Source organism: Pleuronectes platessa, chromosome 2 (assembly GCF_947347685.1).
Source record: "Pleuronectes platessa chromosome 2, fPlePla1.1, whole genome shotgun sequence".
Classification (NCBI taxonomy): Eukaryota; Metazoa; Chordata; class Actinopteri; order Pleuronectiformes; family Pleuronectidae; genus Pleuronectes; species Pleuronectes platessa.
The window spans coordinates 2869462-2894833 of record NC_070627.1 but is presented as its reverse complement, the minus strand read 5'-3'; the positions used below and the strand labels follow the sequence as shown (position 1 = coordinate 2894833).

At 41.0% G+C, this 25372-nt stretch overlaps 2 protein-coding genes across 6 annotated transcripts in view; one reads left to right on the top strand and one right to left on the bottom strand.

Annotated features, from left to right (window-relative positions):
- LOC128449415 (receptor-type tyrosine-protein phosphatase C) overlaps positions 1-25372 on the bottom strand; it is a 39030-nt gene that overhangs the window by 8573 nt on the left and 5085 nt on the right. The gene's annotated exons all lie outside the window — the stretch shown is intronic.
- Positions 1516-23788, top strand: LOC128449387 (protein-glutamine gamma-glutamyltransferase E). Of its 3 annotated transcripts, none has more exons than XM_053432541.1 (16): positions 1516-1744; positions 2120-2247; positions 17350-17520; positions 17738-17995; positions 18150-18268; positions 18384-18512; positions 18707-18884; positions 19265-19400; positions 19609-19718; positions 19961-20076; positions 20466-20592; positions 21180-21568; positions 21924-22098; positions 22181-22344; positions 22453-22586; positions 22921-23788. In XM_053432541.1, the coding sequence occupies exons 3-16, from the start codon at positions 17505-17507 to the stop codon at positions 23066-23068; spliced, it is 2199 nt and encodes a 732-aa protein (XP_053288516.1). In that variant the 5' UTR covers positions 1516-1744; positions 2120-2247; positions 17350-17504; the 3' UTR covers positions 23069-23788. The 3 variants fall into 3 exon arrangements, with proteins under 3 accessions (XP_053288516.1, XP_053288507.1, XP_053288499.1); XM_053432532.1 differs by lacking the exons at positions 1516-1744; positions 2120-2247 and adding an exon at positions 12777-12935 and having other exon boundaries at positions 21180-21308; positions 21411-21568; positions 22921-23787; XM_053432524.1 differs by lacking the exons at positions 1516-1744; positions 2120-2247 and adding an exon at positions 12777-12935 and having other exon boundaries at positions 22921-23787.

Genomic DNA, 25372 nt, shown 5'->3' with positions numbered 1-25372 from the left:
AATGTCTCTTCAATTAAAACTAATGATAGCAAAAGGAGGAGATTTATGAAATGAGAACTACGTTTCTAAACTGCTCGCATGGCCTCATTGTTTGGCTCTAAATAATGATATAGATATGTACTTGTTCGTCCAAACCTTGTGATTATCACAGTGTTTTCATTTCACGGATAGGAGTTATAGATTTTGAATAAGAGCATTTTGTTCGGGACCTTCTCCTCAGGTCCAATCTGTCACTGTCTCTGTGTCACAGCTGCGTCGTTAGTGAAGTCACACACGCTGAGTGTGGGGGGGGGGGGCAAGAGGAGAAAAGGGGAGAGTGAGATCTATTTTTAGACTACTCCACAGGTGATACTAACTACTATAGGTGGTCCAGTCAGTAGGGCAGAGGGATAGAGACCCAGAGATTGTTGGTTCAAGTCCCAGTGTGGGTGGGACTTAAACATTGATTTTTTTTTTCTTTCTCTTTCATGGGGGAACTGTTGAACTACAATGTGATTGGCTCTACATCACATTCCTGTATTAGTGTGTATGAAGTGATAGTGATAGCGCCACCTGGTGGTCGGTGTGAAAATTAAGTTTGAGCAATCGCCCCCAAAATCCTGTCACATGATCAGAGCCCTGTCCTGAAGAGATGAGTGTGTATGCAGTGTTAGCGATAGCGCCAGCTACTGATCAAGTCTGTCGCTCTCTCTTTTATACCAGCCAGTTTCTCTCTCTCTCTCTCTCTCTCTTAAACCAGTCTCTCTCTCTCTGGATCTTACTATCTCTCTCTTAAAGCAGCCAGTCTTTCTGTCTCTCTTTCTTTCTCTTTATACCAGCCATTCTCTCTCTCTCTCTTTCTCTCTCTCTCTCTCTCTCTGGGTCTCGCTCTGTCTCTCTCTCAAATTGACACAGTCTGTCTCTCTTCCCAAAAAAATTAAAATATTTAGTCTGGAACCGGCAAATTCTAGGAACCCATTTCGAAATTTCTCGGCAGGAGGAATTTTCTAGCTTACTTATACACCTGCCTATGGGTTTGAGTCAGCTCATTATACAAAGTATATATATATAAAGTATATATGTATCATTCTCTCTCCCCCCTTTAAACACCCACGCAGCTTTATTATGGTTTGTCAGTTCACAGAATTGTTTTCTGGAACATAAATCTATCTATTTGTAACTACTACATTTGCAGGAAATTACTTAGAACTCATTTAGTAGGCAGCTGCTGTTAGGTTTTTGTCTTGTTACTTTTAAACATTTCAAGTCATATATTAAGTTTGTTATTTTATAAGTATAAAGTAATTTAAAGGAGTTCCTCAGTAATGAATCTGTCATTGAGTCATTGGTATAATCACCGGCAGCATAAACAGGACGAGTTTCATTTAACTGTGAATAAAAATCATTTCGATAACACATTTTGATTTACTTGATCACGGTCACACCTGCACACACCTCATCTTGCATCAAACCATTAAATCTGTTGCATCAGAACTTGTTAGGTGAGGTAAGATGAGGGGAAAGATTATCTAATCCTTCCTTGTTCTGTGTTTCTTTTAAGTAGTTTAATGTCCTCACCACTTTATTGAGTTGTTTCTCAGCTGCTTTCGTCATTGGCTCTTGCATATATCATACTTCCAATTATCTAAATGTATAAATATATTCAAAACAAGTCGATAGTAAAATGAACATACAAATAAAAGTGTGTTTCTCTACAGGTGACTAAATTGGCAGCACTGCTAAAGAAAGTCCTGGAGATCATCAGGTAAGATTCACTGACATCCAAACATCGATATTATTCTCTCTCTTATAGAAAGTTAAGATTTTCTTCAGGGAGTTTGTGAAACATTCAGTTTATAAACACTAGAAACTGACCTACAACAAAAAAAGGAGAGGGTTGTTGGTTTCTGACTAATGTGACAACTCATGTAATGAGGGTGACAACACATTTTTGGGAAACGTCTTGTGTTAGTGGAGGTTAGAGAAAAGAGTGGGTGGTTCATCTTATTAGTGCGTGTGATCACATTTGTTCCTTGGAAAGTTTGTTCCTCATTGTCGTCCCAACAGCTTTAGAAGCATATCTGACATCATAGATGCCCCCCCCCCCCCCCACTCCTTCACCTCCTCTCTGTCCCTCCAGGTCCAGTCATGTGTGCGGTGAATCGGAGCTGAACTGGGTTCAGTTCTTAGACGGAGCCGTCGACCACAACCTGCAGAAAGCCAAAGACCTGATTCAGCAGGACAGCTAGTGTGTCTGTGCAGCTAAACGTGTGTGTTGTGTGGTTTTATGTGCTTGAGTGAGAGTGTGTGAGTTTGTACAAAAAGATGTGGATTTGTAAGAAGAAGAAAAAAAGCGCTTGCATATACAACAACAATTAAAAGTGAAGACGTGTCTATATGAAATCTGTGGAGAGCTGTTTCATTATTTTACTCTTCATATATGTTCTACGTGTAGTTAATCTGCCATATGCACACACACACACACACACATGCACACACACACTGCCCCATGTATATTTCTCAGTGAACGGGTTGGATTCATTAAAAGCGTTTAGTCCCTGTAACCACATGTTTACACATATTTATCTGTGGTGACAAGCTGCTGATCATGACAAAATATATAAATACAGCATTATGTGTATTGTTTTTATTACCTCACTGAAGATTCCATAGAAAAGGTAGAATATAAAAGTTACAGAGCTTTAAGGTTTAAACTACAGTGAAATTTTTTCAAATGTAACATGAAAAAAGATCTTTGTGGTCATTGTTGTTTGTTTATTTACTTATACACCTGCCTATGGGTTTGAGTCAGCTCATTATACAAAGTATATATATATACAGTATATATGTATCATTCTCTCTCCCCCCTTTAAACACCCACGCAGCTTTATTATGGTTTGTCAGTTCACAGAATTGTTTTCTGGAACATAAATCTATCTATTTGTAACTACTACATTTGCAGGAAATTACTTAGAACTCATTTAGTAGGCAGCTGCTGTTAGGTTTTTGTCTTGCTACTTTTAAACATTTCAAGTCATATATTAAGTTTATTGTTATTTTATAAGTATAAAGTAATTTAAAGGAGTTCCTCAGTAATGAATCTGTCATTGAGTCATTGGTTTAATCACCGGCAGCATAAACAGGACGAGTTTCATTTAACTGTGAATAGAAATCTTTTCCATAACACATTTTGATTTACTTGATCACGGTCACACCTGATCACACCTCATCTTGCATCAAACCATTAAATCTGTTGCATCAGAACTTGTTAGGTGAGGTAAGATGAGGGGAAAGATTATCTGCTTCTTCCTTGTTCCGTGTTTCTTTTAAGTAGTTTAATGTCCTCACCACTTTATTGAGTTGTTTCTCAGCTGCTTTCGTCATTGGCTCTTGCATATATCATACTTCCAATTATCTAAATGTATAAATATATTCAAAACAAGTCGATAGTAAAATGAACATACAAATAAAAGTGTGTTTCTCTACAGGTGAATAAATTGGCAGCACTGCTAAAGAAAGTCCTGGAGATCATCAGGTAAGATTCACTGACATCCAAACATCGATATTATTCTCTCTCTTATAGAAAGTTAAGATTTTCTTCAGGGAGTTTGTGAAACATTCAGTTTATAAACACTAGAAACTGACCTACAACAAAAAAAAGGAGAGGGTTGTTGGTTTCTGACTAATGTGGCAACTCATGTAATGAGGGTGACAACACATTGTTGGGAACGTCTTGTGTTAGTGGAGGTTAGAGAAAAGAGTGGGTGGTTCATCTTATTAGTGCCTGTGATCACAGTTGTTCCTTGGAAAGTTTGTTCCCCATTGTCGTCCCAACAGCTTTAGAAGCATGTCTGACATCATAGATGCCCCCCCCCCCCCCCCCCCCCCCCCTCACTCTTTCACCTCCTCTCTGTCCCTCCAGGTCCAGTCATGTGTGCGGCGAATCAGAACTGAACTGGGTTCAGTTCTTAGACGGAGCCGTCGACCACAACCTGCAGAAAGCCAAAGACCTGATTCAGCAGGACAGCTAGTGTGTCTGTGCAGCTAAAAGTGTGTGTTGTGTGGTTTTATGTGCTTGTGTGAGAGTGTGTGAGTTTGTACAAAAAGATGTGGATTTGTAAGAAGAAGAAAAAAAGCACTTGCATATACAACAATTAAAAGTGAAGACATGTGTCTATATGAAATCTGTGGAGAGCTGTTTCATTATTTTACTCTTCATATATGTTCTACGTGTAGTTAATCTGCTAGATGCACACACACACACACACACACACACACACACACACACTCCCCCAGGTATATTTCTCAGTGAACGGGTTGGATTCATTAAAAGCGTTTAGTCCCTGTAACCACACGTTTACACATATTTATCTGTGGTGACAAGCTGCTGATCATGACAAAATATATAAATACAGCATTGTGTGTATTGTTTTTATTACCTCACTGAAGATTCCATAGAAAAGGTAGAATATAAAAGTTACAGAGCTTTAAGGTTTAAACTACAGTGAAAATGATGGATGATTTTTTGCGTCTGAGTTTCAGTTCAATCATCTACACAAGCAGCTCCTTGTTTTCACCTATAGGCTGAAAACGGACGTAGAATTAGACTCATGAAAGTGAAGCCAACATAGAACTGGTTGTTTCTATAGAAGTCTGTGAGGGAACGACTCTACTTCTCACTTTATAACATCTAAACATTTTCCAGAGAAGTTTATGTCTCAATATCTAGTTAAGTTCCTAATTAGCATAACCGCACTGTGTTTTAAAGATGGTTAGGGTTAGGGATCGGTGGGGAGATTACTTGGGAGGGAATTTCCAGATCATTCAATCTCGGAGTCAAAGGTCAGGGCGACTAAATGGAAGAGCAGGGTTTAAACGCCAAGGAGGTGGATAAAAGTCGCCTGGCATGTTTCTCATGGGTAAGAAAAAGGGGCGGGGCTCCTGTTGAGATATCTATGTTTCTCTGTATCTTGTGATTATATTTTACCTATATCCTGTGAACAAATATTAGCTGTATAATCCATATAATCAATAATGCTACAACAGTTACTTTTAGTTAGAATGATGTATAATCTTTTTGACTCAGACGCAGGGTCAGGCCCAGAGCACGACCACAGAAAGAGCAGGTGTCAACCTGAATGTCAATCTGACCCAAAATACAATTCGGAGAAAAGTGTGTGATGGAAATTCATCTTGAGATTTGAAATAATGAAAGCACGGATGCTCAGAAAAGAGAGAGGACGTGCCAGAACTAATACAATAAGGTGCTTCATGAAATATGGTGAGAAAAAGATATGAAATCCTCCGGAAAAGTATTATCTGCTGGGTCTCTCCACTGTGGCAGGCTCCCTGTTTGCCAAGGCCATAGTGGTGGGGCACCTGGTCAGTTGAAAGTGATGTGCTTGCAAAAAACTGCACTTTGAGGAAACAGTATACATCTGGCCAATAACTGGCCAGATGAATTCCCTCAAAGAAAAAGAACCGCCTCTGTGCCCACCCTGTGTCTGATTATATATACTGTGGACTTAGGATTGAACGGGGCTTCTTCTCGACATGATCCACTGAACCTGGTGACGTGTCCGGCAGAACCCCAGAGACTCTCTGTAAGTATTTCAGTGAATACAATAAATGTTCAATTTCCAGAACTTCATGTATAAGTGTCTAATTATTCCTTCTCAAATCCTGGATCAACAAACACGCTTGTCCAATCGCCGGAGGCGAGTTCAAGTTTGAAAGCCTGGCGACGACAAAATTGGTGACCCCGACGTGATCCAGTGAAGGAAAAAAAGGACAGATCGTATTGACGATAAGAGGACATCTCGAGGATCTCGTTGTTCACAGTGAAAGACCGGTCAACATAAAACAGGTGAGCAGCTACCTTTTTATAACTAAAACGGCTGTGATTGGAAAAAATAACTAAATTAACTGTGAGCAAAGAGAAATACGAGATGTAAGTATATTAAGAGTGACGTGAAGGAAATTGTAAGGGTCTGGGACCCTATGGTTTGAAACCATTTACATTTATTGAAAGGATTTGGGATCCTATGGCCAGGGGCCACACTGAGAAGTGTATGGAACACTGATAAAGTGGTGCATGGAGCACGCACTATAATTTAAAGGATTTGGGATCCTATGGCCAGGGGCCACACTGAGAAGTGTACGGAACACTGATAAAGTGGTGCATGGAGCACGCACTATAATTTAAAGGATTTGGGATCCTATGGCCAGGGGCCACACTCATATCTGTGTCCGGAGTCAGATATGAAGTGAAAAAGGGAATCAGGGATTTCCTAGTCTGGGACTAAAGGGGAAAAGTGTGGGGTGGTTTCCTGTGACATCAAGGTAATTACGAACACAAAGAGTGTTTTGAGTCACAGTTCTGAAAGGGTATTGAGGGTTGGAATAGATATTGGCAGAATATTAATAGATTGTGGAAAAGTGTGTATTTTGGTTGTGTTAAACACCCAGAGAACAGGCGCTACTGAAACTATTTCTGTAGTAGAAGCTTCCTGTTCTGACCAAGTGCATATGGCAATGCGTCCTCCACATCTAAGTTCTGCCAACAGTATTTGATAAAACTTGTGAAAAAAGTAGTTAAAGAAACAAACAAAATGACGACTACTAATGCAACATTCCAGGAGGTGATTCATTTGGCCCTTTTGAAAGAAAATAAAATGTCGACCTGCCGTAATAAAATAGAGGCGGTCATTTTAAAAGCCATAGAACACTCTGTGGATCGTGACAAAGCCAGAAAAGAGGAACAGAAAAAATTACACAGGTGGATTAAACAGGGCTGGATGATCCCAGTCATTTAAAAAAAAAAAAAAAAACACTTCCCCCAATAACACATAGGCTGTCGGTACTAAAAGGGAAAGAATTACTAATATAATAATTATAAATTAATATTGATTATATAATATAGGGAGTTCTTTCTGAAAGAACTAGTGTGAATGAAAAAGTGTGTCTGTGAAAACGAGAGAGGAGGAGAGGAAAAAGAGTCAAGGTCAGCTTGCTGACTGAGACAGAGAGGGAAACGACTGACTGAGACACAGAAAAAACTGACTGAGACTGAGAGAAAACCGACTGACTGACAGAGGAGAGACAGAAATAATGCAAAAAACTAGACTAGAGGATATACGCCTGCCATTTGATGTATGTTGTATGTATGGATGTGAGGGTAAACGTGTAAAGGATTTGCCAAAGAAAGTAAAAGAATGTTGACAGAAGGTTTGAGAGATGAACTAAGGACGAGAAAGATAAAGCTATGTTTAGGAATAAGAAAGATCTATAGGAGTGAGATGTTTCAATTCAGTAATATCTTGCTCTGAGATGGATAATAGAATGTAAAACTTGAGTGGCAAAGAAAATAGGGGAAGAGAAGTGGGAATAGAACGTTTTTGTAAGTGCACAGGGTGAAAGGAGGGAGATAAGAGTGTTTGGGAGTCGGAAAGCCATCTGGGAAAGGCCAGAATCCTTACAGGTTGCAACTGGCATTGAGACCATAAGGAGGCTTGGATGTTTGTTTGTCTGTTTGTTTGTTTTTACTATTGCTTCATTCAGAAGTAAAAAACTCCAAAAGACATTGTTAAATTTACACTTTTGGTACCAATTTGTTATTTTGGATTTTTCCAATATATCCAATCCATTAGAGGAAAGGAGAAAAGGTTTTGGCCTCCAAATTATTACACAAAATCCAATCATTAAATAGCTTATTCTCATTTTTTAACTGACACAGCAGGGATAATAGGATACACCAGTTTAATACAATTTATTATTTGATTCGGAATATAACTTCAAGGATGAGTGATTAACCAAATCACATTAATGTTCCCTTTAAAACTCCATCTCTAGGTACAGTTAATGTGCAATGTTTTTTTTTTTTTGTTTTTTTTTTAATTTTTCTTTCTCTGTTTTGCATTATTTTTGAGCCATTTTACATCTTTACAAAAGTGTCACCCTCATCTGTGGTTTTGTGACAATGAAGATGATAATTGTTTTTAGTTTTTAGTATGGAGAACTTGTTTCTCTGATGCAATGAGCCTCGTGAAGCTAGACAGAGCTGATCTTGCTTTGCTCTGCTCAGGTTTGATGAGAAGAGGAAATGCTGTTCTATTTACTTGTATTTCTTAGAGCTGAAAATCATTCATGTGCTTTCTATATGGGCAAAATCAATAATATCATGATGAGAAATTCAAACTTTACTTTAAACTTAATTCTGTGCTGCCTTTTTTTTTTTTTTTTGGTTTCACCTGCAGTTGCTTTAATTCTACATTCAAATCATCCATTTAAGATTAAATAATCAATACATGTTTAATCTATTTACAGTTGGCCTTTAAAATAGGAGTTTGATTCACCCTCCATGTAATTATTGTTAGACTCTTGCGACCTAAAAATAAATATGTTTCACCATTGAAAGAAGTATAAATCTTATTCCAATTAAAGCGACAGATGTCTTAAACACTTTAACTCATAGCGTGTTTCATCTTAAATGAAAAGCACAAACCATAGTACGAGCCCCCTTGTTTACACACTTGATTGAATACCATATCAATAATTATATTTTAATTACTTTGCAACACTTTAACTTTTAAAGAATCAGAAGAAGGGAATTTATTTTTGTTGTTTTTGTTTCACCAATAATCTTAACATCCAATGCTCTTAATTTGAAAGAGGTTGTTAAGCTCTACTTTTTGTTTTTATTTTATCATAAAGGAAAGTGTGGCAGAATGACTTTTATTAATTTTGTTTTGTTTTGTTTCAGCTGTCTCACACATTTGTCCTTTGTGATGCCTGTTTTACCACAGGGCTGTTTGACGTCAAAGCTTCTGAATTATGATGTAATGAAGCAGTCGATGACTTTTGGAAAATGGTTTGAACACGAATACTCAAATGCTGTTAAATTTGCTGCTTATTGAAATTCAGCTTGTTAATCATTTAATATTTCATGAAATGCAAAAGATTTCTGTCGCTTTTCTGCCACTTTTTGAATCTTTTATTTTTTAATGTCCACTTATTTGGCTATTACTCCTCAAAATTGTAAAGAAATTGTTGACCAAAAAAGATGGGTCTACCTGTATGTCTTGTTTTGATTATTTGTTTATTTTCCTTTTCAAATATAAGTTTATATAATTTACTGTAAACTCAGTTACGCACTGCAGCATATTAATCACTTTTCAGTTTGTTTTCCTTTCAATCTCTGGGATCTGGGCTCCATGTCTCCACAACCCACTCCCATCCGGTGTCAACTCCACCTCCTCCACCCTGACCGACTACGCCCTGTGCCTGGCTTGTACAGTGCAAGCTTAAACACCTGGCCTGTAGGCGAGTATCAATTCCACGAAAGGATCTTTACAAGGCTGAGATCCAGATCACTGACTCTTAAAATTAAAAAAGCCTCACTGACAATTCTTGACAATTTTGTTCCTGGAGCAGATCTGACAGAAGCTGATATCTGAACAGCTTGCTCCTGTACCCTGTGCGGTCACATATAAACGAATGGCCCTGGATCTGCTACTGGCAGGAGAGGGTTATGTGTGTGCACTGCTATAGGAAGTTCTTAAAATAATTTTTTTTTTTCCAAACTGCCCCTGGTGGCTGGGTGACCAGTGCCCTCTCCACCTCTACGCACCATGACACAACATGGATGTAGACTCTGAAATTGCTGAATAGATCGCCACGGCTCTGATGAAGGATGCTGTGGAGCTGAAGCTGAGGGAGCTGAGGACGATGGAGATGACGATGCGACGATGATGATGATGTATGAGGACGGGTTTGCACTGGATGGGATGACGGTTGAGGGGTACATGAACTCCCCAGTAAGTGGTTCACACCATTAAATGGTGTGAAAAGAGGGATTGTTAGGGTTGAATAATTCTATATAGTGGGGGTCTGACTGAAACTATTTGCAACTAAAGGGGGGGTAGAAGCATGAGCAGTTTGAGCCAGATATTAGGCCTTTATACAAATCATAACTAAATAACCTTTTCATTCCTACTGTGTCATCTTGAAATTAGAATGTATGTGGGTCACAGTTCTGTTTCGTTGTTTTGGCTTAGTTGTTTCGAATTTCTGTACAAACAGAACATTTTAGCCGATATAGCAGGAACACAATAATACCTTTTCTCCAACAACAACAGTTTGGCCCTCATGGCATCAGCTGTGTCAAGGCCTTGAGAGTGTCTCCTGTTCACTTCCTTATTCCAAATGCCAAGAGGAGGGACTACGCGTGCGCACTTTCGAGGAGGAAGAACCAAGACCTACTGTTATAAAATCTTACAGACGCCGGCTGTTTGATGCATTTTGATGTGCTGATGCATTCTGCTGGGTCTCTGCCACTTCCCCCAGGCACACTACTGATACAGCCTGAAGTGCTAGTAACCTCTCAGAGCTACACCACACCCCTCTCACACACTGATAAAGCGCTCCAGTTCCCCAAGCAAGCACACAAACCTTGGGACACACTATAACTGATACAGCCTGAAGTGCTAGTAACCTCTCAGAGCTACACCACACCCCCTCTCACACACTGATAAAGATCTTCTCGGCGGGACCTGTGAACCGACGACGGAGTTTTTTACTTTTATTTCCTATTTTACTAATTATTTTAATCATTTAACAGAGTCCACAGTATTAGAGTTTTATTTTTAACTTTTGTGTTCAATTTTTCTATTCATTTTAATCATTTAACAGAGTCAACAGTGTTAAAGTTTAATTTTGTTTCTTCTGTTTCATTTTCTCTCTGAAATAAATCCACAATATCATGCATGTGTTTTAATTAAATAATAAGGAAAAATAGAACCAAGGCAAAGACCTTGGCATCCTTTCAGACACCCTGGATTATACTGGTTTAGGGGGACAGTACTGTTTTTGACCTTAATCCCTTTAGTGATAGTTTTTCCTCTACTATGGTTCGAAAAGAAACTAACCCCAAGCTCCACCACGTCCCCCCGACTCCAACTGCCATCCCTAGGGCACGCAGATCAGTTGATGCATTCTCCAGTAGTCCGGTGTACATGGATGCTATAGGAATTCCCAAGGGGGTCCCAGATGAGTATAAACTGGCAAATAACATTGCAGCATGATTTTTTAGCATGTATATCCTTAGTGCTATGTTCCCAGTTACTCCCAATCAACTATCTCCACTATAACATCCAACGCTTGTCCAATTTCACCAGAGACGCAGTATCTGCGATACACGAACAGCTGTCTGCCACCTCCTTGATTTCATTTCAAAATCGTGTAGCAGTTGATTTCCTGTTAACAGAGAAAGGGGATGTATGTGCTATGACGGGCGCACAATGTTGTATGTTTATCCCCAACAACACAGCCCCAGACGGTACCTCATCTAAAGCACTCCATGGACTGCGTTCACTCTCTGTGGAAATGAAGGAACACTCTGGCGTGAAACCATGGGATGATTTTATGACTTAATTCTTTAGCAAATGGTCTAAACTGGTTAAGGCCTTCATACTATGTGTCGCAGTGTTCATAGCCCTGTTCGCCATTTGCGGATGTTGTTGTATTCCCTGCATTCGAGCCCTGTGCATCCGTGTCATAGACTCTGCGATACAAAAGAATGACACTGAACGTGCATTACAACTGCCTCTGCTAGCTCACTCTGAGGAGATGAGGGACTGCGTTTCTTATGATTTCTGCCCAGATGGTGACAACTTACCAGATATTGACCATGCCTTTGCTCTTGCGTTACAGACTGTCCCCTCAGTCGTTCTGACCCCTGCTTTCGGACTTCCCCAATAAGTTGATGCTCAATTATGATTAGTCACATAGCCCCAAATGGTGATGTATGGACCCTTACAGGACACGGTTTTGACTTTCCCGACACAATATCTCTCACAGGAGCCCTAACAGTCGTTAGAACCCCTAAACTTAATACTTCATGCAATAGCCCGATGAAATGCTGGGAGCCTTACCCTGATTTTAGTGACATGTGATTAACACATGTCAACAGAGGGATTGTTGAGATATCTATGTTTCTCTGTATCTTGTGATTATATTTTACCTATATCCTGTGAACAAATATTAGCTGTATAATCCATATAATCAATAATGCTACAACAGTTACTTTTAGTTAGAATGATGTATAATCTTTTTGACTCAGACGCAGGGTCAGGCCCAGAGCACGACCACAGAAAGAGCAGGTGTCAACCTGAATGTCAATCTGACCCAAAATACAATTCGGAGAAAAGTGTGTGATGGAAATTCATCTTGAGATTTGAAATAATGAAAGCACGGATGCTCAGAAAAGAGAGAGGACGTGCCAGAACTAATACAATAAGGTGCTTCATGAAATATGGTGAGAAAAAGATATGAAATCCTCCGGAAAAGTATTATCTGCTGGGTCTCTCCACTGTGGCAGGCTCCCTGTTTGCCAAGGCCATAGTGGTGGGGCACCTGGTCAGTTGAAAGTGATGTGCTTGCAAAAAACTGCACTTTGAGGAAACAGTATACATCTGGCCAATAACTGGCCAGATGAATTCCCTCAAAGAAAAAGAACCGCCTCTGTGCCCACCCTGTGTCTGATTATATATACTGTGGACTTAGGATTGAACGGGGCTTCTTCTCGACATGATCCACTGAACCTGGTGACGTGTCCGGCAGAACCCCAGAGACTCTCTGTAAGTATTTCAGTGAATACAATAAATGTTCAATTTCCTGAACTTCATGTATAAGTGTCTAATTATTCCTTCTCAAATCCTGGATCAACAAACACGCTTGTCCAATCGCCGGAGGCGAGTTCAAGTTTAAAAGCCTGGCGACGACACTCCGCAGGTATTTAATAAACCAACATTGCAGAGTGACCTGTCAGTGAGCGGCTGAGCGACTGACAGGGTTCCTTCACGCTTACGTCTTTTACTGTAGAGACACAAACTCTGCAGACATGACAGAAGAGGCTCCCACGAGTTCTGCAGGCATGACGGAGGAGGTTAAAGAATTTAGTAAGTACAACTGTTTTTAAATCAATGACTTTATCATCGTCTCTGCACCGACCAAGACCCTGCACACACACACAGACACACACATACACACAGACCTACACACAGACACACACACACCAACATGACTTTAGGGATTTACGCTCTTTGCAAACCATCCATACCGTTACCTAAGGTGAGGACTTGTTCGATCATGTTTGAGAAGCGAAATGAGGTCGCTGCAAAGGAGATTAAACCTGCACTGTGTTGTTGTACAGTTGTGCGCTTCTGTGTCCTGACACGACCCTGTGCACATTCTCAACACAACAATCAGAACAACCATACATGTTATGAAAAGAGGAGCCGCAGGTTAATTGAGCGTCTGAGTGAACCTGAGCTGTAGAACTAGAGGATATAGATCTGACTGAGTCCTGTAAACACACACATGTTTGTTTTTATTTTCCTTTATTGAACCGGGAAGCTTCTATTGAGATGAAAGGATGAAACATCTGTGTTACGGAAAATCCTGCTCGTGAATAAATGAACTGCTGCATTAGTCATGTTTTCACTTCAGCTGAGCTGGGGTCTGTTTCCAGGAGTTAGAACTGAACATGGTACTTTAAATCAATCAATCAATCAATCAATCAAATATAGCCCATATTCATTGCCTCATAATATCAATAAGATGCTACATCCTCCGCCCTTCACCCTCGACAACATAAAATACACCACAGAGCTGAGGGTGATAATTATCTTTCTCATTTGCTATCATTTGTTTATTTTAAAATAGAATAATAACAGGGTTAAAGTTTAATTTCAAAAGGACAGAGTTTGGTTTATGAATTGTTTTTGACAGCTGTTCTGTGTCGTGTTTCAGTTTTGTTTCTGTCACGGTTCAGCAGCTTGTTCTTGATTTTAAAAACACTTGAACAGTGACTCTTTGGGGAAGAAGCTGAAATCGATCTTTAAGCCTCTGGAGACAGTTGACTTCTCCTCTTACCGTGTCCTGTTCCATCTTGTCCCATTGACCACATATTTCTTCATCACGAAGTTTCACAATGGTGACATTTCACACTATATTTACACCACCCACTCACACCCCGCCCGAGGCCCTGGCAGCGTTACCAGACAGTACAAGGACTTTCACATGCTCAGCCGGTTCACTGAGGTGAATCGAGGATACACCACACCCTCAGTGAATGGTATTTATTAACATGAAGCCTAATGTACCTGCTGGGTGTGGTTTCATCCTTTAGTCAAAGTTTATCATCATCATCCAGGATTGACACCATAACGTTTATATGTGAACCAGGATGACCTTTGACCTACAAATCAAACTCAGTCTGTACAGATACTGAGAGAAATCAAAACTTTGCTTTAAATAAAGACAAATGGAGCAAAAAAAATTAACAAATTCTCTTCAACCGTTCTTGTAACTGAATTTAATATTCAAGCAAAGACAGAAAACTGCATCGTGCTGTGAAAAGGAAAAAACAATACATAGAACCTTAACCTTCATTTGTCAAAGTGTTGTATCAAGCAGCAATAAGAGAACACACACTGTGTATCTTATGTATTTGTACATCCACATCCAGATTGTGTTTGACTAATAATAATTATATTAACTAGAAAATTCCTCCTGCCGAGAAATTTCGAAATGGGTGCCTAGAATTTGCCGGTTCCAGACTAAATATTTTTATTTTTTTGGGAAGAGAGACAGACTGTGTCAATTTGAGAGAGAGACAGAGAGAGACCCAGAGAGAGAGAGAGAGAATGGCTGGTATAAAGAAAAAGAAAGAGAGACAGAAAGACTGGCTGCTTTAAGAGAGAGATAGTAAGATCCAGAGAGAGAGAGACTGGTTTAAGAGAGAGAGAGAGAGAGAAACTGGCTGGTATAAAAGAGAGAGTGACAGACTTGATCAGTAAGTGGCACTATCGCTAACACAGCATACACACTCATCGACCTCTTCAGGACAGGGCTCTGATCATGTGACGGCATTTTGGGGGCGATTGCTAAAACTTAATTTTCACACCAACCACTAGGTGGCGCTATCACTATCTCTGCATACACACTTATATCTGTTCAGGTCTGGAATCTAATGAAGGTTGTTCAATTTGGGACAGATTGCACAAACTTCATTTTCAGACGGACCACTAGGTGGCGCTATCACTAATAATGTGTATGCAGTAATAGTCCTGACTTGATCAGGTCAGGGCTCTGATCATGTGACAGGATTTTGGGGGCGATTGCTAAAACTTCATTTTCACAACGACCACCAGGTGGCGCTATCACTTCATACACACTAATACAGGAATCTGATCAAGAGCCAATCACATTGCAGTACAACAGTTCCCCCCTGAAAGACAAAGAAAATTAAAAAAAACAATTTAAGCCCCGCCCACAATGGGACTTGAACTGGCCACCTCTGGTTCACTGTCCCTCTGCTCTACTGACTGCAGCACCTACAGTGTTGATCAACACCCGTGAAGTATTCTATAAATAGATCTGACTGTCCCCCCTCCCTCTGCGTGTGTGAGTCCCTGATTACGCCAGGTGTGCGGGAATGAGAGGGAGACATCAGACCTCAGGAGAACGTCCCGAACAAAACGCTCTAAATCAAAATCTATAACTCCTACCCGTGAAATGAAAACACCGTAAGAATTACAAGGCTTGGACGAACAAGTACATGTCTATATTATTGTTTAGAGCCAAAAAATGAGGCCGTAAGAGCATTTTAGAAACATACTTCTCATTTCATAATTCTCCTCCAAACAAAAACTTGTTACTCAAAAACTATAAGTCCTATCTGGAAAATGAACACATTGACTTAAGATATCATTGACAGTTGATTATTTAAAGAATTCAACAGTTCCCCCCTGAAAGACAAAGAAAAAAACTCAATTTTTGTATCTTACCAACACTCGGACTGGAACACGCCATTTTGTGTTACTGTCCCTCTGCTCTACTAACTGAACTACCTGCTGTGTTGATTAGCACCTGTGAAGTCTAAAAATAGATCTCACTGTCCCCTTTGGCCCCCCTCCCTCTGCGTGTGTGACTCGCTGATTATGACAGGTGCGACGTGAGAGAGGGAGACATCACAGCTCGGGAGAAGGTCCCGAACAAAATGCTCTAATTCAAAATCTATAACTCCTATCAGAAAAATGAAAACACCGTGAGAATCGCAAGGCTTGGACGAACAAGTACATATCTATATTATTGTTTAAAGTAAAAAAATGAGGCCGTGTGAGCAGTTTAGAAACGTACTTCTCATTTCATAAATTCTCCTCCGAGACTTACCATTACTTTTAATGGAAGAGACATTTTTTCACACTCTATCACCGTCCTCAAACAAATACTTGTTACTCAAAAACTATAAGTCCTATCTGGAAAATGAAAACATTTTGAGAATCACAAGGCTTGACACTACAACCAGATATCTGTGAGGGCTAAGAAATGGAGCCGTGGGAGCGATTTACGTTTTATTTTTCAGTTTTAATCTTTTCAGAAAAATCTTCAGAATTAACATGGGGCTCCAATGGGAGAAGGATCCGGAAAAAATTCCTCGATTTTTCGATGCGGATGTAAGCACAGGTCCGAGAGATTTGAGAGTGACATGTCTGCGAAGGAAACAATCTTACCACCTCAAATATCTAATGCAAAGCATTGTGCCGCCTAGTGGCAGGCACCACTAGGTCCATGCTGGTGCCTGCCACTAGGCGGCACCCATAATAAATGACGGGGTATAGTAATATGTAGTGAGCGATTTACGTTTTATTTTTCAGTTTTAATCTTTTCAGAAATTCGGTAAAAAATAACATGGGCCCCAATGAGAGATTCTTCTGGAAAAAATTCCTTGATTTTTCGATGCGGATATAAGCACAGGTCCGAGAGATTTGAGAGATTTGAGAGTTGCGCCATGCAATGCCCATAATAATTATAACCATTAAAACTTCACACTTCACACTTCATACTTAATATAAAATCAGGTAAATTCTTAACAGTTAAACATGGTGGCTAAAGAAAATTATAAAAGAAACAATAATACAGGTTATATAATACTAACTAAAAATTATTATTATTGCTGTTGCTTTATATTGTTCAGGCTTTGTGCAATTGAAGCATTTTTCCATCAGAGTCATCATGTTATAAACAAAACGTACTAAATGCTTGAAAGCATTTTATCCTCAGTTTTCTTTTGGCTTCATGGATTTAATATGAGTAACAAGGACTGAAAATACAAATGTTCCTATTGATGTAAATTAATTATTAACTTTTTATTCATAAGCTACTCTTCCTAAAAAGTAAATAGAAGTCAAATAAATGTCAATAATTCATAACAATGTATTTATTGATTTAAATTAGTTAAATGTTTCTATCTTAGTTACCCTATGTAAATTTGTCTATGTGTGTTTTTAAATATTTTATTTCCTCCAGTCTTGAAGGACGTGAACCTCCACTGTCCGACCAACAACTTCTCCCACCACACCAGTGACATCTCCCTGACGGAGCTGTTTGTGAGGCGAGGTCTGGCCTTCACTCTGACCCTCACTCTGTCGCAGCCTTTCAAACCAAAACTTTACCCGCTCACCATGGTCGCAATGACAGGTCAGTCTTTCATTTAGTTCTTTTTGGACAACAAGGAGGTCAGTGCAGCTCTACAAAGCCCTGGATGGATGGATGGATGGATGGATGATGGATGGATGGATGGATGGATGGATGGATGATGGATGGATGGATGATGGATGATGGATGGATGGATGGATGAATGATGGATGGAGAGTATTTTTTGAGCAATAACAGAGTCTTTGGTTCCTCTCTCCAGGTTTGGTTACATCCGAGGAACAGGGCACAATTTCGTACTTTGGTATCCCCGACAGCGTGATCCGGTCACCGTCAGCAAAGGCTGTGTGGAAGGCAGCGCTTGAGGAGGAGAAGTCCTCCCCAGAGAAAGGCGTCTTGGTTCTAAACATCACCCCCCCGGCTAACGCCCCCATAGGAGCGTATGTACTCACTGGGAAATACAGGGAAGAGGAAATGTTGCTGGCAAAGCCGGTGGTGTTCTTCAACCCCTGGTGTCCTGGTAGGTTCATCATCGGTTTCCATGTCAATCAATCAATCAATCAATCAGTCAATCAACCAACCAACCTACCAACCTACCGACCGACCGACCGACCGACCGATGACCTACCTATCTACCTCCTGATCAATTTGTCTATCTCTACCCTTCTCTCCAGATGACACGGTGTATCTATCTGACGAGAAGGAAAGACAAGAGTATGTGATGAGTGAACAAGGAATCATCTACGGAGGATCTGGAAACTACATCTTTGGCCGCACGTGGGACTTCGGACAGGTAAACAGACCAGACACCACAGAAAGACCACATCAGGGACCCTGCTGTCCATCCTGACGCCAGCTTCGAATGATCTGTTATTACATCGTCTCTGTTCTTGTGTCTTCTTGTCCAGTTTGAGGACGACATGGCGAGGATTTGTATTAAGTTGCTGGACGTTAACCCAAAACACGCGGAAAACCCAGCTGACGATGTCTGTAGTCGCTCTGATCCCGTCTACGTCAGCCGTGTGATCAGCGCCATGGTAGGACATGATCAATGACATTCTCATTAGCCACAGCTATGCTATTTCATGCTAATGATTTGTTTTGGCCTTCATGGTTTAACGCAGCCTTGTTGGAGGTGATCTGCGTGTGCTTGGTAGAATGCGTCCTCTGAAGGATGCAGCCCCTGAGTCAGGATAGTAGAATGAAATCTAATGTTTCTGTTTACTTCTAGATCAACTCTGAGGGCGACCATGGCGTTGTGATGGGAAGGTGGGGGGGTCCGTTTGCCGGCGGGTATAAACCCACTCACTGGACCGGCAGCCACGCCATCCTCAAACGCTGGTACGACTATGGCTGCCAACCGGTCAAATACGGCCAGTGCTGGGTGTTTGCTGGCGTGATGTGTTCAGGTAACGTTCGACCATCCAGCTCCTCACACCTGGGACAACATCTGTACTGATACATATGATTAATTCTGAAGCTCATCACAAACTAAACTGATATTGTTCTGGTCACTTTATTATTAATTTAAAGTCATTCATCAAGATAAATATATAAAATGTCTGTTTTAAAGCGATACTGGACACTTAAATGTGTTTCTTGAGCTATAAACTGAATTATATGTCTTTGATGAAATACATTAATGCTGGTTTTGGAATAACGTTTATTACCAATAAGTACATGGCTCATTACGTCCCCTAGTGTTTCTGTTTATTTCAGTTCCACAGAAGCTGCAAAGTTCAAATTCAACTGTTACGAACTTATTTGAACGACTTTGTGTTGGTTTCAGTGATGCGTCTGCTGGGCATCCCCTGCCGCGTGGTCACCAACTTCGAGTCAGCCCACGACACTAACAAAAATCTGATCATCGACGTGTACTACGCAGACTACGGTGTCACAGAGAAAAAATCTCCTGATAGTGTTTGGTGAGATTCTGCAACTCCTTACTTTGAAAACGAAGTCGTGTTTGTGTCCAACCGATGAGTTTTAACATCCCTGTGAGCTCCTGCTTTGGTCCCCACCCACCAATGGATTGCACAAATTTCACAGATCGATTTCTGGCCCTTAAATCTCTTCTATTGGGTTGTTGTCTCCCGACCTGCTGCCGAATCTGAGTGATGTGGTGTGTTTCAGGAACTACCATGTGTGGGTGGAGGGCTGGATGAAACGTCCAGACCTGGAGGAAGGTGATAAGTACGACGGCTGGCAAGTTCTGGATCCGACACCACAGGAGACGAGCAACGGTAACGATCTGGTCGACCTCCTCTGTCTCACTCCGATGACCTTGTTCTGGTGCTAACGTTACTTGCTGACCTCTTTCTGATGTGACATTTATTTCCTGCTACTCAATAAATCTCTTCTTTGGGTTTTCATCGTTAAAACCCCCCAGAATCGTACAGATTCTTGTGACTTTAATGACTTTGGGTTCACTCTTAACAGAGGATTGGTTTTTATGTGACGACTTTTATGGTTTGTCTTTGCGCAGGTGTTTACTGCTGCGGTCCAGCCTCGGTCAAAGCCATCCGGAGCGGAAACATCGACCTGAAGTACGACATCCCGTTCATCTTCGCTGAGGTCAACGCGGACTGTGTGGACTGGCTGGTCAGTGAGCAGAGAAACTCACAACTTAGGGAAATACAGATTCTGAGACTGAAAAGATCACGATCTTGTATCAGGACACAGGATGAGCCTTCACCTCTTCATTTCACAATTTACAATGTAACATTACAGAGATGTGATTGTATTTAAACTTAGCTGCATTATAGATATTACACCTTTGTCATTGTGACGTTACTTTCTAAACCAACAGTGTGTGAACGTTAGAACTCACCCATTCACACCCGTACATTTATAAAATTGAGATGTAGATTTTCCTATAGGCCGTTTCTTACCTCTGCCAAGGAGGTGATGGTTTCATCAGCGTTTTAATTCGACAGTTTCCGTGTGTTTCGGGAAATTTAACCCTTTTGTGGTTTCTGTGCGTGTTTCAGGTCAAAGCTGACGGCTCGAAAATGAAGTTATTCTCCGACACCAAGAGAATCGGTCAGAACATCTCCACCAAGTCTGTCGGCTTGAGAAAGAGGAGGAACATCACCGACACGTACAAGCACAGGGAGGGTGGGTTCACTTCAGCAGCAGGAGCAGACATTCAAAACCACACGATGTTGTTGCAACACTGTTCAAATGCACTGTACAAGTGGACTGATTCCAGGTCAGTGATAGTCTCAGTCTGTTGTGGTGCCGCTGGGCAGGACTCAGGTTGTTCCTGTGGTGCTTGTGTGGAAGTCAAAGGCCCTGACTCGTACCAGAGTGATATGTTCTCGCCGATACCACAGACTGTTTAGAGAAATTGACGTAATTCCAGGTCCGGAAAGTGAAAGTTCCTGAAAACCTTTGTTCTCTTGAATGACCAGCAGAGGGCGACTCCACTCTTTGTTTCTATTTCTACTTGTCACTTTATAGCGTCAGTAAACATTTGTGTCTTCTATACAGCTGATGTTCATTTCGTAAATTATGATGCATTGGGGTGTGGATATCGTGTGATTGACAGCTAGTACCGTCCAATGACAGCTAGTGTCCTCAAGCTCTTTGTAAGGCCCCTCCCCCGCTCTTCCAAATATGGTTATTTCTTGTTTAAACAAAAAACCTTTGAGAAACATTTATTCTACTTGTCCTTTGACCGAATCAGTGTGCCCCCCTCACAGGGTCCGACAAGGAGAGGGACGTCTTCAAGTACGCCCTCACCAGAGACCTCACCATAGACATGGAGGAGGGGGTCAGCGGGGTGGAGACGGAGAATGACACAGGAGCAGAGAATCAGACGGGAGGAGCAGGTGAAGAGATTGAGGGGAACGGGGCAGTGATCGATACCTCGGGAGGAGCAGGTGAAGAGACGGAGGGGAACGGGGCAGTGATCGATACCTCGGGAGGAGCAGGTGAAGAGACGGAGGGGAACGGGGCAGTGATCGATACCTCGGGAGGAGCAGGTGAAGAGACGGAGGGGAACGGGGCAGTGATCGATACCTCGGGAGGAGCAGGTGAGGGCATCCCGGAAGTCACGCCACCCTCCGATGTGTCCATGCGATTTGAGGAGGTACGTCACAGAAGCTGGGAAGCTTTTTTCCAGACTCATACTAGGTCACGATGACCTAATATGAGTCTGGAAAAAAAAAACGTGAACTGAAACTGCAAGTTTTTCTTGAGCTGTAGACACTGACTAATTCTGCTGGTATCACAACTTTCAATCAAGTCTTGATATTTAACATTTAAACTTTAATCTTAATAAAAATATATTACCTGGAAATAAACATCAGCTTTTTAATGTACAATATAAATATTAATGCAAATCTTTCCAGTTTACTTATTCTGTAAAGCTAAAGTTTTCATATACAATGTGTGATGGAACATAAACCTGCTTCTGTCTCTTAGTCCTCCTTCATTTGTTGCAGTTGTCCAAACCAATGAACGGGAAGGACGTGAGCATGAAGCTGTTGCTTCACAGCAAGTCCACTTCCTCCAGGCTGCTGTCCATCAACATCAGCGTCCAGGCCATGGGCTACAACGGCTCCTCGGCCGGGAACATCCAGTCCGAGGTGAAGGAGGAGACCATGCAGCCTGGGACAGGTGAATCTTATTCTGGATCCTGGAAGTGTTTAAAAAAAACCTGATGTTTTCTTTGTGTGAACCAACTTTGAATCTCCTCCAGAACTGTCTGTCCCCATCCTGGTCCCGTTCTCGGCCTATCACAAGCTCATGGTGGAGTGTGACAGCATGAAGGTCACAGCCATGGTCAATGACAAATACAAGCCGGAGCAAGTCTACCTGGCGGAGAATGACATTGTGCTGACGGATCCTCCTTTCACCTTAACAGTCAGTACATCAAAAAACCTTGTTGTTTCTGTAAATCATCTCAGACGTGCAGGTTCTGTCGGGCGCATTCGAACAACATGTTAAAAAGTTCAAATGTGTGTGTTCCAGGTTTCCAGTACGACCAGACTGCAACAAGAAACCAGTGGAGTATTGATTTTCAAGAACCCGGTAGACGAGACGCTGACGGGATGCACACTGACTCTGTCTGGAAGTGGAATATTTAAAAAGGAGGAGGACTGCAGGTTGGTGTGTGTGTGTGTGTGTGTGTGTGTGTGTGTGTGTGCGTGTGTGTGTGTGTGTGTGTGTGTTTGTGTGCGTGTGAGTGTGTTTGTGTGTAATGTTGATTTATTTAAATGATCAAACATTGGCTTGAATCCTGCAGCTAATCTGTGATAAAATGATAAAATAACAACAATCATCATCAGACGTAACTAAAGCACTAAATAATGACCTCATTTAGTTTTGATCGACTCTCAGCTTTAGTTGCCATATTGAAAGGTTTTCCAGTTTAATTCTGCAAATAAACGCTGCTGCTGTAAATGTAGAACTCCTCATGGTCCTCTGCGTCTCTCACAGGCTCCCGGACCTGGCACCAAAACAACAGTTCCGTATCAACATCTTCTTTTATCCCTACAAGACGGGAAAGAAGATGATCACGGCCGTCTTCGACTGCTCCACCTTCAGGGACATCCAGGCCACCTGCAAGATCGAGGTCAAAGAGTAACGTCTCAACTCCGCAGAGTCTCGTTCTAAGGTCACAAGCTAAAACAAAAAAAATGCTAAAATCTTCGGCGGCTTAAAGGAGATTTATTGAGCTCATGTTCAGGTTTGTCTGGGTCCGATGTCTTCGCTACAACAGGAACTATTTTTCATCCATCCCGTGTCACGAAAGTTATCAACAAACACACACTCTCGCTCGCTGTGATTGTTCTAGACATTCCTCCGCTATTTCAGGAAAATGTCTAGAGTTCACTGCGGCTCTAAAAACAGCTTTAACTTTCACTTCATTAAGTTACCTCAATAAGAGAGATAACAAACATGTGTTTCTCAGTCAAATATCGGTGCAGGGTACAAAAAGCTTTTCAACAAACCGCTGTGAACTTCACTCAGAACCAAAAAGCTTTCTCGCAGCTTCGCATTATTCACTTTTATATGATAAAGCCCGGTGATGGACCACTGCTTAAAAAAGAGGAAGAACGAGAAAGATGCCAAACATACGACACATGAACATTTACATGTATCTGCTTAAATTCGTTGATTTCTTTTAAGGTCTGGCTTGGATCCTAGCTGGTTTTTAAAGTCTGATCCTAAAACTAGATTCTCATCAGAATGTTTCAATTTGCTTGAACAATGTAACTCAGTTGTTTTTGTCTTGAGGATAAATCTCCGACTCTCCGACTTTACCTTGAATAAAAAAAATTTAAAAAAAAGTATTCGTTGTGCTTTATTTTGAAGATTTTGTACTTTCTTGATTTATGTCGTCCTGGGTATCTACCCTCGGGGTTGAATGCACTTATTGTCGCTTGGATAAAAGCGTCAGCTAAATGAAATGTAATGTAATGTAATGCAGGGATCTCCAGGTAACAGCGGCCTCTGCTGGACAGACTGAAGACAAACTCTTCATTCTATAAAATAGAAACCGAACAACTGCTGCGCCCCGTCTCATGATGCGTTCAGGAAAACATGGTAGAAAAGGTCCTCAACTCAGGGGTAAAACTTTTTTGTCTTATCGAAGATTTCAGGGGCCAAGTCAAGACAACAACACAACTGCTGGTGACCAAATAAAATGTGAACACAATGGGAAATGTTCATGTTTTTTGTGAGTTTCCACGGTGCTTTGCCACAAAGAGTTTTTCTTTCTGTTGTTGGGGGGTCAATAAAGATCTGAACTGAAAAGAGTTGATTGAATGCTGTGTCAGATTGTTGCTTAAGGAATTATAAAAAAAGTAACAAACAGTAATACAACACTACATCGCGTAATCAGTAGTTGTACAGCCTATCTAAACAAAAAGATCTCAAAATACACAGGTGACACCTACATTTTCACCACTTCCTAATTTTCAGAAAATTTTTGCAGGAATTTGAGCATGTTAAAGCAGCACTCAAAAAGCCAATTCATTTGCCTGGAATTTTTTTTTAAATAATAATCCTTACAATAACAAAAGGGCCTCACTGCCTGTCAGTGCCTGTCAGTGCTCGGGCCCTAATTAGATGATGTTAAATACAGAGCAGAGTACCACTGATGATGTTCCTTGGTGAAGTGCGGTGATAGAACTATTCTTGTAACGTAAATAAGAAGATATTTTCTTATCAGTGGAACAAAATCTGCAGGTTCATTCGTCCAGATCTAGTGAATTTAAATATGGTTTCCTAAGAAGTCTGTTGGTCAGGTATTAGCTCCACTGAGTGCTGTTCTAGTTGTGCTATAAAAAGTTCAACTGGTTTCATTCTGTTTGTCACTGACCTCCAATCTCAGTTTTCTGTTTCACAGAAAAAGGATTCCTGACTTCCAAGTCGTTGGAGGGTTGGACCCAGCAGGTGTAGACCGTGTAGGGCTGCAGATCAGTAATGTAGCAGGTTCCTACTGAAGTCTGATTTAACACTGTGACACAGTTTCACAAGTTGTTAGTTTATGTTCTAGATAACAGCTACAAAATTATAGCAACATAAATCAGCACTTTGTTTTCTGCTTTTTTTGGGGGGGGGGGGGGGGTCAAGTTTCCCATTAAGTAAGAACATTTTTTACTAATCGGTTCATATCATATATGCAGCCCTGCAAGCTTCAACTATTTCAGTCAGACAACTCACGTTTGAAATGATTTTCGCATTAAAAGAACATAGGTTGAGTTTTTTGCTTGTGTACATGAAACTGTACATAGAGATGGACGCCACGACTCCACCTCCACCTGTTGTGTAAAACCGAAGCCAAAATAACTTGTACATGGGGGCTGGCTTCCATCTTGTGCTTTTGATATAATTTGAGAGTCTGTGCAAGCGTGTAGCCACAGTATCAACATTCCGTTGATCC

What these genes read in the sequence shown, in the direction of transcription:
- LOC128449387 (XM_053432524.1), top strand. Translation starts at nt 12,878, where the DNA reads ATGACAGAAGAGGCTCCCACGAGTTCTGCAGGCATGACGGAGGAGGTT. An exon ending in ACCACAGGAGACGAGCAACG is followed by an intron (nt 19,719 to 19,960) that starts GTAACGATCTGG and finishes GTCTTTGCGCAG; the next exon opens with GTGTTTACTGCTGCGGTCCA. An exon ending in ATCCTCCTTTCACCTTAACA is followed by an intron (nt 22,345 to 22,452) that starts GTCAGTACATCA and finishes TGTGTGTTCCAG; the next exon opens with GTTTCCAGTACGACCAGACT.